At 37.8% G+C, this 19,301-nt stretch overlaps 2 protein-coding genes across 4 annotated transcripts in view; one reads left to right on the top strand and one right to left on the bottom strand.

Moving 5' to 3' along the window:
* rfx2 (regulatory factor X, 2 (influences HLA class II expression)) overlaps positions 1 to 1,373 on the bottom strand; it is a 27,164-nt gene extending 25,791 nt beyond the window's left edge. The window contains exon 1 of one of the 2 annotated variants that reach the window (XM_036211563.1): positions 1,219 to 1,373. The gene's annotated coding sequence lies outside the window, so the exon portion shown is untranslated. The remainder of the gene's footprint in view (positions 1 to 1,218) is intronic. The other variant, XM_024278637.2, reaches the window with a different exon arrangement.
* acsbg2 (acyl-CoA synthetase bubblegum family member 2) lies at positions 1,171 to 19,301 on the top strand. 2 transcript variants are annotated; one of them, XM_024278635.1, is made up of 15 exons: positions 1,171 to 1,309; positions 8,309 to 8,444; positions 8,690 to 8,799; positions 9,642 to 9,913; positions 11,392 to 11,480; positions 12,736 to 12,856; positions 13,061 to 13,141; positions 13,216 to 13,365; positions 14,875 to 15,051; positions 15,277 to 15,458; positions 15,597 to 15,839; positions 15,938 to 16,155; positions 16,264 to 16,403; positions 17,640 to 17,886; positions 18,044 to 19,301. In XM_024278635.1, the coding sequence occupies exons 1-15, from the start codon at positions 1,276 to 1,278 to the stop codon at positions 18,154 to 18,156; spliced, it is 2,313 nt and encodes a 770-aa protein (XP_024134403.1). In that variant the 5' UTR covers positions 1,171 to 1,275; the 3' UTR covers positions 18,157 to 19,301. The 2 variants fall into 2 exon arrangements, with proteins under 2 accessions (XP_024134403.1, XP_024134404.1); XM_024278636.2 differs by lacking the exon at positions 1,171 to 1,309 and adding an exon at positions 5,186 to 5,371.

Raw genomic sequence — 19,301 nt, 5'->3', positions numbered from 1 at the left:
TAAAAATGAACACTAAGTTCACAATGGTTGTTCTAAATCAAAAATCGAGTCGCTGCAGCAGCTCTTTACATTTCTGTGTGCAGGTTTTGTCCGAAGAAAAATGTGAGAAATGTACATTATTTCAATTAAAAAAATAGAAATGGTCCTATTAATCAAAGTTTTCATTGATTCTTCCAGATTGTAAACATGAACAGATGGAAAAGTGTTATTAGTCTCAAGTTTGTCTCTAAGGTGATGCTCAGTTAAACCACAAGTTCTCCTAACAGCCAAATTATTGAGCTGCAGTATAAAATTGATCAGGTGTGCTGTTAAAATGACTCCAACTATACATGAAAATCTGTTGCATAAAAGTATGAAGTAATCACAGTTTTGAAATTCCACAAGACTTTAAACACAGTAAACAACACAGCATTAAGAAAATAACAGTCACACAGTGGCACCACCTAGCTGTTACACAAAATATTATTTTCAGTCATTTCCTAGATTAAAAAACACTTTTCCTCCTTTAATTTAACTACATTTTGGGTTTTTTAGAAACGATCAAATAAATATTGAGTGAGATACAACCACTTTCATGGCTGTATATGACTGAGTGATGGGAATTTTGTTTAGAAATGTCAAAAATAGTGAGTCAAAAACGCACCTGACAACTTAACTCCTGCCATTATGAAGGATGACGTTATTAACAGTTGGAATTAACGATGTAAATACTTTCCACGAGACTAAATCACGCTTCGATTGGGGCTAAAATCCCCCCTTCTCTCTATTAAACGACCCAAACGCGTCTGTGTGAACTCATCGCAGACTTGTTCCTGAGGCTGTGACCACATTAGCATTAGCTGTATTCAAGCTGCTCGTGTCCTGCTGGGATTGAGCTGGAAAAGAAGTGTGGCTCCGGTCTCCACACACAAGCACAACAACGTAGCAACAAGTGTAAACTGACGCCGAATCGGCTAAGAGTGGAAGTGACAATAAAGATGTTTGCTAGCGAGCTGTTGCTGACAATTATACCAGACGGACACGCTCGCCCAAGAGGAGGATGTCGGTTTTTAAAACAAGGTAGAAGGAAGGAAGGAAGCCGCTAGCAACTTGGAGCGAATGCCACAAAGAAGAAGGGAAAGTTATGTTGTGGATAACCCGTTCGATTATTTAATTTTTTGTATATATATTATATAGTAAGAAAACAATTGTTTGTAAATTCTATAAACACATAGTCACCTTTGTTTGAGAAAAGTTCTGCCCTCGTACTGCTCTCTTTTCCACTCTGACTTCCAGATGCTGCTGCTGTTGCTGAGTGTTGCGCCCGTTGGTAAGTAACTGTCTCCACGACTACAGTCACTATAGAGCGACGGGGTCTCAAGGCAACTGTTGCTACCCTCGAAAGTCTACGTCAGAGCCCTCGGTCTGAAAGGGAGGGGCCAAAACGGACAAGCGTTCCGCCCAGTTAGGCAGTCATATCAGATTAGACCACAAGAGGGTGCTATTTAGCTCTTTTAAATGTTTGCCACCTAATAGTATTTTTGTTAAATTACGAAATATACCCCAATTATGCTTGTTTTTTCTCATTGAAAACAACTTTTAGCCTATTTTAACTGTAAATCATATCAATTCATGCTATATTTCTCTATAAGTTAACATTTAGATGTAAATAAATTATAAAGTAGAAAAATATATATTTTATTTTGTAAGTACATTATAGTACCACTAGATGACAGCACCATCCCAGCAAATTTTGAATGAAAAAAGTAAAGTTTTTTTTATACAAAATTTCTGAATTCAAGTACCGTTCATTAGTGTGACATACAAATATGTCAGAACATTTTCCTCAAGCAAATCAAATTATGAAACAGTTTAACATACTCTTATGACAGACTAGGACCAAACCTGATATAAAATAAGGAAGGGGGGGGGGGGGTTAAATTAAAGAGAAGTGATACATTTGAAAAACAAAAATAAATTTATGAACGCAGACAATGAGAGTAAAGTGACATTCAAATTTCAGTTTAACAACAATGATGGTTTTTAAAATTACATTTTTCACTTTTTTGTTTCACCTAATGGTTGCTCTAAAGAGATTTTTTTTCTTAAATAACTAAAACCAAGTCCATTACAAATAAACTATTCTAATAATCTTCTTTCAAAATAAGAATTTGTTGTTCCATTTTACAAAAAAGCATTTTAGGGGTCAGTGAGTTGGGGAAAAATGCATGATGTCACCAGACAATGTATGGTGGGCGGGTTTTGTGTTGTATGGAACAGACAGCTCAAAGGGACCGACAGGTGTTTTAGACAAACCACAGTCTCTCTCATTCGTTTTCACAATCATCGGAGACACGTTAGAAACAGAAGGCAAGTGAATGTTACTCTTTTAATCTGATACATAATCTACAGCTACTGTTATCAAATAGCATTAAATGTTAAGTTTATACAAGAGACATAAAGTTCAAAGTTAACTGTTGTAAAAAAAATAATAATAATAAAAATAGTCTAAACTAAATGACCAATCTAAAAAATGGTTTTAATTTGATTGGATTTATGAAGAAAATACTTTATTTATAACTATTTGTGATCATTTTTAAGTAAATTTTATTTTAATATTTTTTTCTGATGTCAAAACATAGACTGTATAATCACTGGACAAAGCGACTTTTCCTCCCTCGCATTCCAAATAGGAAGAACCTGCTGGCTCCAAGAAGCCAAAATTCTATAGACTTCTTTATGTACCTGATAACTTTTTCTTAACATCTTCTTGTTAACCTAATAACAAGAAATTCTGACTTAAAAAAGTCTTACGTTTCTCTGAAATTGAATTCCATTAACATTTTAGCTGTCAGTTGTTTCCACTCGAATGTGTTTTCGCTCCACCGTGTGGTGGTACATGTAACTGTGTCATGTTGTATATTAGAAAAAGTTACAGAATTCTCCTCTCGTTAGTAGTCTTTCTGCACTCTGGGTTTCTGCGGTATAACCATAGCTAACAATAAACCAGCATCCTCCAGTTTACTTTCAAATTTGGGCCTACATGACCTAACCAAGTACCACAATTAAGAGTACACATTGGGATATTTGACACTAACATCATCACTTACTTTCTTGTTCGTTTCTCCTGTTTTTTTCTCTTTCTCACAGTGGTGCATGGGCAAAAAGAACCCCAAATAATCAACTTCCATTGTGTTTTTTTTTTATTTGTAACATTTTTTATTAGTAGCAGAGTTTCTTTTTATTTGTAGCCTTTCCTTGATTTGCTACATCGTTTTTTTTTTTTTATTTGGAGCCTTTGCAGTTTCTTTTTTTTGCTTCCACAGTTACTTTTTTGTTGCGATGGAGGGTCTTGTACGGTGGCCCTGAAGTGCAAATCACAACAACAAATCACTCGACCCAAAAGCATTTTAAAGAACACAACATACATTTAAAAAGGAAAAAATATTAAAAAACAGCATTACATTTTAGAGAACAAAACCAAATTTCAATAGCCATAGAGCCACCATAAATTTCTGACTTCTGCTCTAAGAAATTGTAATTTAATTAAATTAGTTCGTCTGCAATTAATTGAATTTCAATTCAGTTAGTTGGAATTCAACTACAAAAGCTATTTGTAGTTGTGATTTGCTCTTTAAGGTTTGTCATAAGCTGTTTGGCACTTCTGCCAAATAGTTGTTTGAATTGACAATATACAATCTGTGCATAAATCAGTACTGCAGAGCTCTTGGCTAATGTTCTCTTTTTGCCATCTCATCACCGTTTCTGTCACTCTCATATGGTCCAAGACACAGTGGTGAAGACAGCATGACCTATTGTTCTCCAGCTGTTGACATTATTATCTCTCTTTGGAATACTTTACTACATTTTTATAATCCTTAAATCCTACTTATGTGTTCTTTAAAGCACTTGACAAAACTCTCAGTCAGTATTTAATGCCCCTCTTTTTAAGTCAAGACTGAAAATACAGTATATATATATTAAAACGTTTTGCTTAGATATAGAAGGGCAAATTTAGAACGTACATTTCATAACAGTATATGGTAGGGGATACAATGATGTATGACAAATGAGCATCATCTGGGAGCAGTTAGTTTTTCTGCGCATGCGGACACTAGAAGATCAGCAGACATCTGTATGTCACGTGATGCTGTGGTGTGGTGCTGATGTCTGTTCATCTCATTGGCTAAGGCTTTTTACAAGGAAAAGCACAATTTTGTGATTTGTGAATATTTTCTCACTTCAGTTATTTAGAATTAATCTCACTTGATGCAAGATATTGCACAACCTAATTAGAGATGTGAGGATGCAACCAAAGGTTCATTTCCTGTGTTTGAGGTTCTGTTGAGTTCAGGTTCAGGTTTAGTCAGATCGTGGTTTTTGCACATGACTGTAATGAGAGGAAGCTGGTGCACTTTTAGCTCACTTTAAATGATCACTGGAAGGGTTCAGACCACAGGTTTTTGGGGGAAATAACATGAAAGGTTTATTTTTGTGTTCATGTGTTCATAAGATTTACATGGAGCTGTCAGATTTGTAAATGAGTCCTTTGTCAGGATGTGGCTCAAAGTGGTAATTCTGGATTGTCTTAGTGGGTGGCAAGTTTTCAGTCAGAGTACTAAAAGTAGGTCAGAAACTAAAGTTAAAGCAATTGAGCAAAATGAATGTCTGTAAATAATATTTTTATAAGAAAAACACCCTACATTTATAACGATGATTATATATTGGAGGTATTCACTTTATAAAATTACAATTATGGGTTGTGTGAATTCACAGGTCGTAGGTCGCAGGATGTGGGTGTTTTTGCATTTTGCTCTCATTCAGGTTTCAGGCTATGGCAAGCAGAAAGTATCATACTCAGTGGAAACAGCAGCTTTCGAGCCTGTCCTTTCAGAAACCTCGTGCCTCATAGTAACCCCAGCCAGCAGATCTGCAATGTGTATGCGTGTAATGCCGCATTTTTCAGTGCTGGGGGAAGGGCGGGAGTTTCACAGCATCATCTGTCAAGAGGGAATGTGTGTAGCTTCCTCATTGCAACCCCCTTCTTCTTCCTCCCCCATCCCCGACCTCCCATTGGTTGGCGTATCCTTATTTAGAGAAAGGCTGTGTGGTGTGAGTCGTTTCAGCCAATCAGAATGCTTCGGAGTGAGGAGGGAGGGGCCGTTGCTGGAGGAAGCTGGCGTGCTTGTTTGGGTGGGGTCCTCGGCCGGGGTGGGAGGAGCCTATAGAGCCGGCTGGTGTTTGAAAATGAATGATATGCTGCCTCACTTGTAGACTCAGCTACCGGTTCTCCGTGTTTCCCGAGCGGCAGAATTCCACATACAGATAAAGGAATTATCACGGCGAAAAGCTGTAAGAACAGAACCAAAGGAGAGAGTTTTAACCATGCAATGTAAGTACTCCATAATATATAGTTATTTTTTCAATAGAAAGGGAGGTATCTCAATGCTGGCTTTCACCCTCACATTAAATACTTGCTTTTAGTTTGATATTTTATTTATTAATACTTTGGTTATACAAAAACTAAACAATACTAAGCAAATACTAATACAAATACCCAAATTTGATGTATTTATTTATTTATTTTAATTTATTATAAATGATTGATAATATTATTTTGTATTACTCATATAATCATTTCTATTCAAGACATTTGAAATTTGATCCTTTTTTTAAAGAGTGATGTTAAAAGGTAGTGTGGTTTCTACAGACTTGTGCACAGATGGGTGTAACCCCATCAGATGGGAGCTAAAGCAGCCTTTCCTTTATTAGTTTGGTTCACACTTACAATCTTGACTGCTTTTTATATATCCAAATAGTTATAAATGAAACTTCAGCATTATTCCACTCTACTTCCATAGTCATAAATTGCTAATAAAGAGTATTGTTGTTGGTGGTACTGCAGACTGTGAAGACAGATCATTTTTAAGGCTTGATGTTCAAAAAAAAAAGTTAAATATTTTACTTATTTTCATGCTAAAGCGACAGCTGCAACTCACACAAAGTAATATGGTGGTGTGGCGGATTCTGTTAGAAGATATGAGACAATAAAAATGAAGGCAGTGGGGATTTTCAAAGGTTAAGTTAAAAGCCTGACTCCATGTCTGGGGAAACCCACAACTTGATATGAGCAGATTTTTGATTGAAGAAAGTCTGTTTATTTAGAAGACACGCATGTTGTCTGCTAATCAGGGGTAGAGAATAAGAGGTTTAGTGTGAGCTGTATCCTCCCAACTGTTGCTGTGTTCCTCTCTCTGCATGACACAGCCAGTGAATCACTTGGATACAGCGATCATCTTCTGTCGACTGCAGTCTGTCAGTAGGAACTCTGGGAGATCGTGCTGTAAATCTACAGCCCGTTCATGGCTGCTCTGGGAAAAGATGCTAAACGGTTTCTTAGCCCTAGAGCACTATCGCTGGGTGATTTTCACTCGAGCAAAAGTATTTACATAATTTTCAATATATTGCATTTTTCTGACTGTCATAGGTTCCGGGGTAAAGTCTCTCACATCCCAGGAATAGGTGGACCAAAGGCCAAGTCTCCAGTATTATTACTATTTTTTTAGGAACTTTTTGTTCTCAAATTTCTAATTTTTCAGTAATTTTTAAGCATGTTTTTAGGATCTCCATATTTTCCATTTTGTTACATATATCACAGTTTAAAATAAAAGAAAACTACTTGAATTTATCATGTGTTGTTATATTTTGAGCTATTTTTTGGGACAAATACGTTTTATTGGGTATATTATATCAGGTAAAACTACCCAGCAAAAGTGATAGTGTAACTTTTTATGGCAAAAGTATTCTAGGGTTAAGAGTTTGATACTTTTTAAGGGTCAACAGAAACTCAACTTGCAGAGTTCATTTAAAAACTCAAAACTTATCAAGATGATAACTGGTGGAAGATGTCATGTGACTCTGACCATTTGCAAGATAACGTTGATCAAATAATTCAAACTATCATAACACAGCTCCAAGTGCCTACCTAGGATTTATGTGGATTCCTTTTATGAAAGTGAAAGAAAACATGATTTTAATATTATAAAACCAGTAATCTGTGTGGTGTATTTGGGAGCTTTCATGGCAATTTGGACTAATAACTTTGATTGTCTTGTTGATTATTGATTGATTATGAAACGCATTTTCTTCGTCACTGGAGGGATACATGAAAAACAAGGGTCTTGGAAAGTGATAGCTTCTGGGTAAGTTCCTCCAAACATCCCAAAACCTTCTTGAGTTTCGCTTCGACTCTACCTTCCACTTTCATCCCCCCTTAAAGACAGAAGTGGAGGTTTTTAGTCTTGTCTGGTCTGCTGTAACCCTGCCCCCACCTTCATCCACCCGTCTGCAGACGGCTTCTGAAAAAACAGAGACACAAAAATGTGCTATCTATTGTGAGAGATCTTCAGGCTTTTGCTCCCCCTCTTGAAGTTTAGGCCACATGACCTTCTTTGGGTGTAACACTTTGATACAAAAAGCCTCAGGACCTCAATGAAGTTTACCTCGGCACTGCTTGGGATAGAGCGGAACTAAAAAATGAATTGATATCAATACATTTTTACAATAAAAAACTGACAAAGAGCTAATTCTCCATGAATAGTTTTGATACATTTTCTAAAATGAGAATTGTTTGAATAGGATTAACCAGTAACCCCTTAGTCCTACGTGTCACTGGCCCTTTTCTTCTTTGCATTATAGTGTTTGGCTTTAGAGTCAGTTGACCAAACAGAGCAATAAACGTGTCATCAAACAATGTTATCTCTGCGGATACTCCAACTTGCAGGCTCCATATGCTCCTCCAGCTGTCCCAGTGCACTAACCGAAAGACGCCACGATTGGATTGGATGAAGGTCCTCACGAAGGCAGCTGTACAAGTCGACGATTGGAATGTTTTTGGAGCTTAGCAAAATGTCTGATCAATGATTACTGTTTGATTTGATCAGTAACTCTTCACTAAAGTTTGAAGGCAAGCATAGAAGATGAATTTGTGAACTGTTGAATTTGACCCATGAGCAACGACGTTGAGGGATTTAGTTAGCACCAACCCCATGTAACTGCAGGTCATGCTGAAGTGTTGGTGTTTCAAGAAAATGGACAAATCATCTTAGTTCAGATATTGGTTTGATGCCATGTTAGCTTGATCTCTTTGTTTTTCATTTGTAAACTTCTAAATAGACAAAAGTAACCAGTGAGTGGCGTGGTCTTATTTTACAGCCTGCCTCATATTATCGGTTGTACTGCAAAGTCGTCTCCTGTTACAAGTCAAACATACTGAATGATCACGGTTTAATAGTTAACAAGCTTTTGTTTTTATGTTTTATTATTTCAGTGACCGCATTAGAACCCAACTCCATGTCTGAGCCCGTGGTCATAGAGCGTCCTCAAGAAGTGGGCTTTCCGGAACCATCCTGTCCCGCTAGAGACTCTGAAGCTTCTCCTGATTATGAACACACGGACACAGCAAAGTATGCCAGACCACAAGCTGTGCTGTTTTTGGACTATTTACAGAGAAACTAAGCTTTTATTATCTCCATGACTTCGTCTGTGTTTTTTATATTAAAATAAAAAAAATACATTTAAAAAATTGTTTGGGGAGTTTTTGACCTCTCCTCCCTTCTTCCAGCATTTTCCCTCAGATGCTACGTATCACTTGGGAAATCTTTCCTGTCAGAGGGAATGACGTGTTCTTTTTCCCCTTCCTTTTCCACAGTGACTCCTCAGAGGAAGAGTCCACGGGGGAGAGGGACGCCGAGGCCACGGCTGTGGATGCGCTGGAAATCATTGCAGTCCCAGCTCAACAGAGCACAAACACAGAACAGGGTGAGGCCTGTGTGTATGTTTACTCAGTCTAATTTGCTGCATCGGTGAAGGCAGAGTAGCCGGATTTAAATCGTAAATGTTGGTGGACAAACAGCAGTGCGCTCTCTATTTTGCTGTGGTCAGCGTTTGTGTCAAAGTTTTTCCAGAGGAAGCGGAGTCAGAGCCATTGATGAAACAAACCCTCTTCCTCTTTCCTTCCCCGAAACTCAACTTTGACACTTTTCCCTGCATTAGTTGGTCACAGCGCTCTTTTAATGTTATTTATTGCACAACAAAAGGTGGACTTTTTATTTAAAATATGCAGCTTTTATTTATTTTTTTCACATTAATTATCACACACCTCAAGTGTGTGACATTTGTTCTCTGCATTTGACCTGGTGAAGCGGTGAGCTGCAGACACAGCTGCTCTTAGGATCCACTCTACCAAAAACATATATTTGTGCCTCTTTATTTCTTAAAATACTTTCCTTTTAGAAAACTATCAGAAATTCAATGGTGTCCAATAATTACTGTAACAAATCTGTCATGTTTTAAGATTTTTTTTTCATTGGGTCACTGTGATCAAAAAATGAAACATTAAGCAGGAAGTTTTCACTATAATAATGATTAATTTTTCATGAGGTTTCTCACTATAAAATATTATGTTAAATTCATTTCTTTTGTTCACACAATGGTGGCAAAATTCCTCTTTTAAAGAAATGCGAACACTTTGTCGGCACATTTGGATTTCTTTTGTAGACTTACTCCTTAAATCTTTGCTGATGTAAGATAAAGCTTAAGGAATTAGGAGACTGTTAACTTTGTTCACTTCTAAAGTCATGAATGATGTGCATATCTTTCAGTGAATACCCAGAGCCCAGACTCATCGACCAAGACAGGGGCAGCAGAGTTCCCTCTGTGGACGTCACAGAGGGATGCCGAGGTGAAACTCAGGATGGGGGAGTCTGGTGTGGCAGCTGAAGCTCCTTTGACCATCAACCAAATGTTCACGTCAGCCGTGGAGCGCTTTGGTGACTACACAGCTTTGTCTTGGAAAGAGGGCGAGCAGACCAAAAGCCTGAGCTACACAGATTACTACAAGGCCTGCCGCACTGCTGCCAAGAGTTATTTAAAGGTAATTTTACTTGAATGTGTTTTATAATTTGGTAAATAAAACTATCAAATGTAGCTCTTTTGGTATAATTAAGGTATTTTTGCTCAAACTTTCCACTGTTTGTTGATTAGTTGTCAAAAAGTTCTTAAAAATATTGAGTGTTCAAATCAAACTCCTAAGATCCTTTTCTGGAAAAGCAGCTTTCAAGATTGCTACAGGAGCTAATCTAAGGCTTGAACAAATTTTCTATACTATTATTTTCAAAAACAGTCAAAAGTTTAAAAATAGATTGGAACAAACTAGATTGGAACATTTTTTGCTGCTGTATCTATATGTATTGATACACAGGAACCTCAAGTCACTGCAAAAGATGGGAGGATTTGATCATTTTTTACGTTTTTGTGCACATTTTATTTTTAAGTTAATCAAGAGAATAAGTCTGAGGCAGATTGAGAGAGAACAGAGGGTGTAATTGAACGATGTGAATACAGTTCACATGAAAACGCAAACTAGCAACATCCTGATTCGCTCACTTCTGCTCTTTTGTTTGTTGTCAGCCATGTTATGTAAAGCAGGCTGGGGTTGTGTGGTTTGGTTTCTAAAGCTGTCTGCAGCTATGAAACTCATACATCAGCAGGTCAGGGTCAGATCGGATTGCAACCACTGCAAGAGTGCATGATTAGCTTAAATTAGCTAAAATTTTGGTTTTGTGTCATTTTTCTCATGATAGGGACATATATATGAAATAATGTAAGCATTAAACTGCATTTCTGAGTATGAATTTATTCAGATCGTGGTGAATCAGGAGAAGGTTAAAAAATGTGGTGTGAAAAAGCTTTCAGTTGGTACGTTTAAACTGAAATGGGCGGGCTAAAATCTCATGCATCAACTTGTAGACAAATAGATCCGTTAATGTCTTCATTTTCCTGATCTGAGCTGGGATCTGGATCAAAACTGCCCTGCTGGATAGCTTCAATAACACTAGTTTTTTTGTTGCTCCGCTAATGTTAGCGTGTGGTTGCGTGGGACTGTAAGCTAGCATGAGAAAGTGTAAACAAAGGGATCATGGGATATCAGCTGAGGCTTACTTCCGTGTCACAAATCAGAGGCAAATTTTTTAATGAATTCCTGCTGCTTGACAGAAACTGTAATTTTTTTTCTTTATTATACCTAAAAATAATTAAAAGACTGCTTGGAAGGCTTTTACAATAGATAGATGTAGGTTGGAGTGGGACTTTAAAAGTGGTAAATGTTTGGTATAAAGTTGTGACTCCACGTCTGTTGATTGTAATTGAGAAATATCTCAAAATATTTGAAGAATTTTAAGAAGTTGTCCTATTTAGCTTTAAAATGTTAAAATAAAAGGAAATGCATTGTCAAAATAAAGACAAGCAATGTTTTAAGTCTTTCCTACAAGATTTTCTTATATATATCTAAGAGGATTGTTTAACAGTTTGGTCTGTCTGTTTTGTCTAAAATGTGACTTTATCTTTTGGCAGCTGGGTTTACAGCGCCATCATGGAGTTTGCATCCTGGGCTTTAACTCTTCAGAGTGGTTCATCGCAGACATTGGGGCCATTCTGGCGGGGTGAGTGAGTTTTTTTTTTCTTTTTCTCCGAAAAGGCATCAATAACACGCTCAGTGTTTTCTCCTTCAAGGTTCCACACTGCCCTCTTTAAAAAAAGATTGTGTGTTTATCTTTGTGTATCTGCATGTTTGCATGACTGAATGAACCACTTCAGGACCTGAAATATCGGTCTATCAAGTTGAAACCTTTTTTTTTTTTTTGGCATCAAGTTATTGACGTAACTTAGAGGCTTATAGACGTCTCCTTTGATTGGCTGTTTGATTACGGCCTGCGCCAAGGTTTTTATAAAGCACCGGTTTGATGAAAGTATTCAAAGAATTTCCTTAATCTGAGTCATAAGGGATAATTTTAGGAAAATTTTGAGCTTGTGGTTTAATTTTTAAAGGAATATTCTATTAAAAAATGTTGTGATTCGTTTAAAACAAAGTATATCCTTGAAAAACAAATCGCTTTTACTTCCATTTGTCGCCCTATAAACATCTCCTATTGTTTGGGCTATACAAATACAGCTTTACAGTCATGTCATTTATTAAAATGTCAAAGGTAGTGCTTTAGTATGTGACTATTTACAAATCTGTGTCTTTATTTATATAGAAAAATTCCTCTTTCACATGCATTTTGTAAACAAACACTTCAGGCTGTAATAAAGCAGTACAAGCCGGCTAAACAGAGCAGGTCAAGGCCACATTTAACATCCGAGCTGCTTACGCAACCACACATCTGCTCTGCCCTTGTGGGAATTTCATCCAGCATCTACGTTTTAACAAGATTATTGACGCATTTTCCAATCGCTGCAGTTTGTGAAGAAGAACAAGTTTTGGAAATCTGATTAGGCGATCGGCAAGCTTGTGGAAATTGAAAACCCAGTGAGCATCTTGGAGTTTTAGCACACAGACTTGAACTGTATTTAACAGGAATTTTAAAGGAAACCACACCTTATTTGTTCTGTTTAAGGCGACACAAAGGGAGTTTTAACTAGTTAAACCTGTCAACCAAAGCGCCTATTTTAATTAGATGAACCCAGTAAAGTTCATATTTACATAAAGCTGGGATAAAAGGGTCGTCTTTCACCTCATCTGTATTCTGGTGAAAAACAAATCATGTGGCACCAGTGAAGTATCCCATGGTGACTCAAATGAGGCTTTAATGAGTTCTCAGTATTCCCTGAGGCTTTATAAATGTGGTTAAGAGGCTCATATCAGCTGCATTTATTCGTTATAAAACCTTCAGACTCAAACTTCCTTCTTTCCTGCAGTGGGTTTGGTGTTGGCATCTACACCACCAACTCTCCTGAAGCATGCCAGTACGTAGCAGAGAACTGCAAAGCTAATGTCATTGTGCTGGAAAATGAGAAACAACTGCAGAAAATCCTGCAGGTAAGGCTGGAAAGACTGCATTCAAAGTCTAGAAAGAAAAAACTAAACCTTTAAAGCTATTATCCGTCCTGTCTGACGTAGTTTTACATATAATTATTGCATTTTTTAGCTTTGTTATGCATAGATGATTATTTCTATAAAGAGATGCACAGAGATGCTTATATTTTTAAACATTAAAAAAAAAATGTTTTAATTTTTTCCCAGATTGAAGACCAGCTGCCTCACTTGAAAGCCATTGTCCAGTACAAAGGTGCACTCAGAGAGAAGAGGCCGAATTTATACACAGTAAGCACACAACCTGACTCTGAACGATGACTTGCTAGAAATCACCCCTAAGAGGCTTTCTGTGTGTCCAACAGTGGGCAGAGTTCATGGAGCTCGGACGCGACGAGCCCGACGCGCCCCTCGATGCAATCCTTTCTAGTCAGAAGCCCAATCAGTGCTGCTCGCTCATCTACACTTCAGGAACCACGGGCCAGCCCAAAGGAGTCATGCTGAGCCATGACAACGTAAGAAAAGAGATCCATGTGCCTCAAGATGTCAGAAAATATGTCACTCTGCTGGAGATCAAAGCAACAAATCCTGTTTTGTAGCAGAAGGAATGCATTGGTGTGCAGGTTGTTGTGGGAGTTTCTGCACGTAGACAACATCAAATATGGCGCTTTATAGTGGCTAAACTTTAACTTAAGGACAATCAACACACTCACAACTTACATGCTGAATACTCCAATAAAAATTGTGTTTTTAACATGTTCTTGTAGCATTTTTTGCACGTTGGTAACTACCTCAAAACTGTACAGCTTCATAGTTCTGATTTTCCTTGTTGTTTTGTTGCTCCGCTAATGTTAGCTTGGGTTTGTGATGTTGGTAAGTTGTATCAAAGGAATCATAGGATATCAGTGGAGGCTTGCTTCTGCAAATACAGTCCTGCCAACAACCCAGAAGCAAATTTCTGATGAACTCCTGTCGCTCTGCAGAAAATATGTTTTAAAAAACAATGTGTTTTTTAATTTTGGCTAAAAACTTAAAAGACCACTGAGAACACTTATACAACATATAAAAATACAGCTGGAGTGGTACTTTAAACCTTTAGCTACAAAGAATATTTTTTAATCTCTTTTTTGAAGCACACCTGCAAGATTTTTCTCCAGTCCAGATTTGATTTAGCTAAAAATCTTGGCTTCAATCAGCATCAAAGTTCAATTTCTTTCTTTTGGCATAAACTGTTCCAAAGTTAAGGATACAAAGCTTAATCTCTATAGTAATAGCTGAAAATTCATAAAAGTCCACCTTTAATTGGCAGAACCCTCCATCATTCCTCATTTCTTAGCATTTTAAGTTATAGGGAGATTTTTTTTAAATAATTTTTATTCATTTTGAAAACACTTTTCTGACCTTTTCTGTCTGTTACATTTGTTTTTTTTTATTTTTTTAGAAAAAAAATTCTAAAAATTATTCTACTTAAGAAAAGCTGAGTTTGTGAATGAAAAACATTTTTTTTTCAGGGGGGAAATTACTTTTTTGTAATCTGTTTGTTTATTTTTGAAGGACACACTTTAAACCAGTTCTGAACTTACACCTTGAGGTGCAAAAAACAATTTTTATGTCAAACATTATCTTATCGTTGACATTTTTTATGAATGCGTGAAGATGAGAAGAAGTGATGTGTCCTTCAGACTGCTGGTAAGATTTGATACGCAATCCTGTGTGTCTCCAAATTCTCGGAACATTCCTAGGTCAGAGGTGTAAAAATAATCAAGAAAACATATCTAGAATAGTCACGTACAAAAACTGGACTGAGTCATTAAACAAACAGACAATTTGTCAGAAAGTCAGAACAACTTTTGCCTGAGGGTACTATTTGATTTTAGACAGCAGAAATATTAAAAATATCAGCTGTTGAGACGATTGTTTGCAGTTCTGATCCTGATGGGTAATTTTCTGTCTGTCTTTATAAAGTCTGCTGTCAAAAAAAGTCAAATATGATGTAACTTAAAGTTGTGTTTTCTTCTCCTCAGCTAACGTGGACGGCCCTCTCCACCGCCAAACATGTCCGCCTCACAGACGCCACCGTGGCTCAGGAGGTGGTGGTCAGCTACTTGCCCCTGAGTCACATCGCAGCTCAGATGGTGGACATGTGGGTCCTCATGAGGGTCGGCGGGGCAACCCATTTCGCCCAGCCGGATGCTTTAAAGGTGAAGATTTTTTTATATTTATAAAACAGGTGTGACAGGTCCTGTGAATTGAGATAAAAATCAAAAACTTATCTTAGATCCTTCAACGGGCATCCACATTTTTTTTATATCCCAACTTCGTCTATGATTTACAGAAAAATGTAGCTTATTTTTTCACGTTTTTATTTTCTCATTACTCAACAAAGTCAATGAAAGCAGGTACATTTTAAAAATGTTTTTTTTCAGGGGTCGCTGGTTGACACCCTGAAGGAAGTGCGTCCCACAGCCTTCATGGGCGTCCCACGAGTCTGGGAGAAGATGCAGGAGAAGATGAAAAGCGTTGGCGCAAAGTCTTCAACTCTACGCAGAAAAGTAGCTGCTTGGGCCAAAGATGTGGGTCTGCAGACCAATCTGACCAGGATGAACCAGTAAGAATTCCTTTATATTTCTTTAGCTGTTTCACAGCTTGTGCATCTGTACTTTTCTATTTGTGTTATTTAAACTTCCTTGCCTTTTAAGGGATTTATATTTTTCTAATATACAACTTTTTTTTTCTCTCTATTCAGAAACACTGCAACCGGCCAGACTCCTTTCCAATATCAGTTAGCCAAAAAGTTAGTTTTTAAAAAGGTGCGTAAGGCTCTGGGTCTGGACCGCTGTACCAAATGCTACACGGGAGCTGCCCCCACCACCAAAGACACCCTAGAGTTCTTCCTCAGCCTGGACATCCCTTTGTACGAACTGTACGGCATGAGTGAGTGCACCGGACCCCACACCATCTCTCGCCCCGATGCCTTCAGACTCACCAGGTACCACTTTATTTTCCGCCCCTGAGATGTAGAGTTTTCCCTGAATGGCCTGAAAGTAATTAGAACACATCCTTATGTGAACGCTTTGTTTGTGGTAGCTGCGGTAAGGAGATCCCTGGCTGCACAACAAAGCTGAACAACCCCGACGAGGAAGGAAATGGCGAGATCTGCTTCTGGGGTCGCCACATCTTCATGGGTTACCTCAATGCGCCGGACAAGACAGAGGAGGCGCTGGATGCAGAGGGCTGGCTGCACTCGGGTGACCTGGGCAAACGCGACGAGCACGGATTCCTCTACATTACAGGGCGAATTAAAGGTATTCCTCACAAAAAGATTCAGATTTTTAAAAATGTGCCTCGGTTTTGCATGTCCTGAAGCCTTATAAGCTTTAAAAGTTCAACACACTTCTCCTGTCTGCTGGCAGAATTGATCATCACTGCAGGAGGTGAGAACATCCCTCCTGTTCCCATTGAGGATGCAGTGAAGGACGCGGTGCCACTTCTCAGCAATGCCATGCTGATTGGAGACAAAAGAAAGTTTCTGTCCATGCTCGTCACCATTAAGGTAAAAACAAGAGATGGGGACTCGCACTGATAGCTCAGATTACACCGTATGCAGTTCAACTACAGTGGCCCTGAAAGGGCAAAACAAACTAACAAATCACTCAACACAAAAACATATTAAAGATCACGAAGCAAAACAAAAATAAATACAACAAAAATACATCAAAAATAAAACATTTTGGAAAACAGAAGTAATTTCTACAAATCAAACTCAAATGTTAAAAAATTAAGCTCGGTAAGAAACAGGAAAATGTAGGAACCACAGGACGTTGCTGACTGGATTGAAATGGTGGACAGACGTCATCCTCCAATCAGTGATGGCCTACAGTATCTATGTTTCCATTTCTGTAAAAAATGAAAATAGAAGTACTTTAAAGTAATCAAAATGAAATTTTGAAAGATTAAATAAAAGAAGAAACTAAAAAAAGGTTGTAAGACGCATTTTAAAAACACAAACGTCATCAACCAATCAGCAATGTCTCGTAGTACCTAACTTTTTTTTGCTTTTTATTGTGTTTTCTTTCATAACATTTAATTTTTATTTCGCTTCATTTTTTGTTGTGTTTTGTTTCTAGATCTTCTTTCTTTTTGAAATGTAATATTGTTTTCTATTATCTGTTTTACTTTTTTTTTAATTATCATTGTGATCTTTCAAATGTTTTTAGGTTAAGTGATTTGTTGGCACTTCAGGGCCACCGTATCATGCAGATAAAGCAAACAAACAGTTACGGTATCAGATACGTACTGAAGAGGCACCACTGTATCTGACTCATGCGTCTGACAATAGATTCTTCCCGTGATACTTATCATTTATTCTGAAAGAGTCAGGTCATGATGAGGCCTGTTAATTCCAGAGTGTTTGCAGAAGTGACCAACAGTGCCACCCGGTGGTGCTTATGGGAAGTGCAACTTCAAACTTGCAGACTATCATGAAAAGATGTATAAATTATTTAACACATGGAAGTGTTTTGTGTTAAGTTTAAAAAAAGCTATTTAAAGTTGAAAACTCATGTGTCCTTGTCATAGACAGGATATGTGTGTTTTGTTTATGTGCTTGTCACGATTTAATCAAAAAACAGAGCAAAATGTTGGGGGAGTATTAGTTCTATTTGTGGTGATACACAACTGGAGTTTTTTGATGAATAGGATCTGCCTGTTCTGAGCTTTGAGGTTTACCTTGATTTTAAAAAGGGCTATGTGTGTTTTTTAATTTTTAATTTTTCTCATTCTACCTTAGTGCCAAATAAACCCAGAGACAGGCAACCCAGAGGATGAGCTGACACCCGAAGCTTTGGAGATCTGCAAGAAGCTGGGCAGTACCGCCAAAACCGTGTCTGAGATCGCAGGCGGCCGAGACCGCGCGGTCCATGCCGCCATCCAGGAAGGAATCAACCAGGTCAATAAGAAAGCAACCTCCAACGCCCAGTGCATTCAGAAGTTTGTGGTTCTGGACCGGGATTTTTCCATCAACGGAGGAGAGCTGGGTGAGCAAAGATGAGATCAGATGTTTTATTTTGAAATTTTAAAACAAATATTATGCAGGAAAATACCTTTTGTATCGACTCAAATTATTAGGATTAGGATTTCAAACATCAAAAGCACATATGCTGATGATAAACGGATTTCTTTGTTGTCCCGCAGGACCAACCATGAAGCTAAAGCGGCCAGTGGTGCTGAAGATGTACAAAGACCAAATCGATAACTTCTACAAGGATGTGGAGACCCCAGCAGACAACCAGCGGGCTCCAAAATAAAATCTGCCGCGTCCCTGACTGTTCGTGCGCTCGTTAGGCGCAGCACGACTCAGCAGTTCTGCCTCCCATCCTTGAATAAATGTTTGGCCTTAAGCTGTGCTCACTCCGCCTCGGTTTACATTTGTGATCGTTCCGCAGACGAGGACTTGGTGGAGGCTGTTGTAAAACTACAAGTGTGAAAATTCATTTATTTTTTATCATTTTTATTCTAGTAAGATGAAGATCAGCATCAAGCTTTATGATAGACAACATATACTGTAATAACAACGCAATCCAAAAACATCCAGGTTTATTATACGATAAATGTTTTGCATTTCTATTTATTTTATTGCCAAATTATTTTTTGTCATAATTTTTTTAATGAGCTTTAACTTGATCTTTCTGAATGGGTTTGGATTTTTCTGTAAGTTTTCAAAAAGATTCAAGACATTCCACTGCTTAAGTCAGAGCCATAACTGTTTTTGTCTTTTGAAAGAATTCTGCATTTGTGTAATGCTGTGATTTTTATGGCATTTTGTAAGAATGTTTGTTGCCTGCCTCTATTTTATTCATGTCTATCTACTTTGTTCCTGTTCTCTCACAGTAAATTAAATGTAAATAGTGTGAAAACTCATCAACATATCGACTGCTGGGATCATTAATCTGCTGCCAAAACGTATGCGTCAGAACTGAACATTTCAAGATATTCTGTTTGTTCTCATTCGTAGCATTTCTGACATCAGAGGGATTTAAATCCCTAAACCTGCTTATTGCACTCCAAACAGCAGATCTTCTACCTGTGACATCTGTATATATTTAATTATATGTGGAACTCTCTGAAGTTTGAAGACGTTCATTGACAGTGAAGGAAATGACGGTGATTCTGGTTGGGTCTTGGTGGGTGGGTTTCCTATGTTTCTCCTGCTCTATAGAGTAGAAAAGAAAAACCTAAGCTTCTGTGATTTAAATAAGCTGTAATGTGTTGGGTTGGCTTTTGAAGATTCACACACCCAGACACAAAACTGGACTCACCTGATCCTTACATCCGCACACGCATCAGGGTTTGACAGTGGACTTGTGCATCGGAGTGAAGATGGTCTGCTTGTAAAGTTGAAAATGTGAATTTTTGCGTGATCGCTTCTGCAATAAAATGTTATTACAATCAA

The sequence above is a fragment of the Oryzias melastigma genome, linkage group LG4, assembly GCF_002922805.2.
Source record: "Oryzias melastigma strain HK-1 linkage group LG4, ASM292280v2, whole genome shotgun sequence".
Classification (NCBI taxonomy): Eukaryota; Metazoa; Chordata; class Actinopteri; order Beloniformes; family Adrianichthyidae; genus Oryzias; species Oryzias melastigma.
This window is presented reverse-complemented; position numbering and strand designations above follow the sequence as displayed.

Coding starts and splice junctions, on each gene's coding strand:
- acsbg2 (XM_024278635.1), top strand. CDS start 1,276: ATGCTGCTGCTGTTGCTGAGTGTTGCGCCCGTTG. Junction 13,142..13,215: donor AGAGGCCGAATTTATACACA/GTAAGCACACAA, acceptor TGTGTCCAACAG/TGGGCAGAGTTCATGGAGCT. Junction 16,404..17,639: donor CCATGCTCGTCACCATTAAG/GTAAAAACAAGA, acceptor ATTCTACCTTAG/TGCCAAATAAACCCAGAGAC.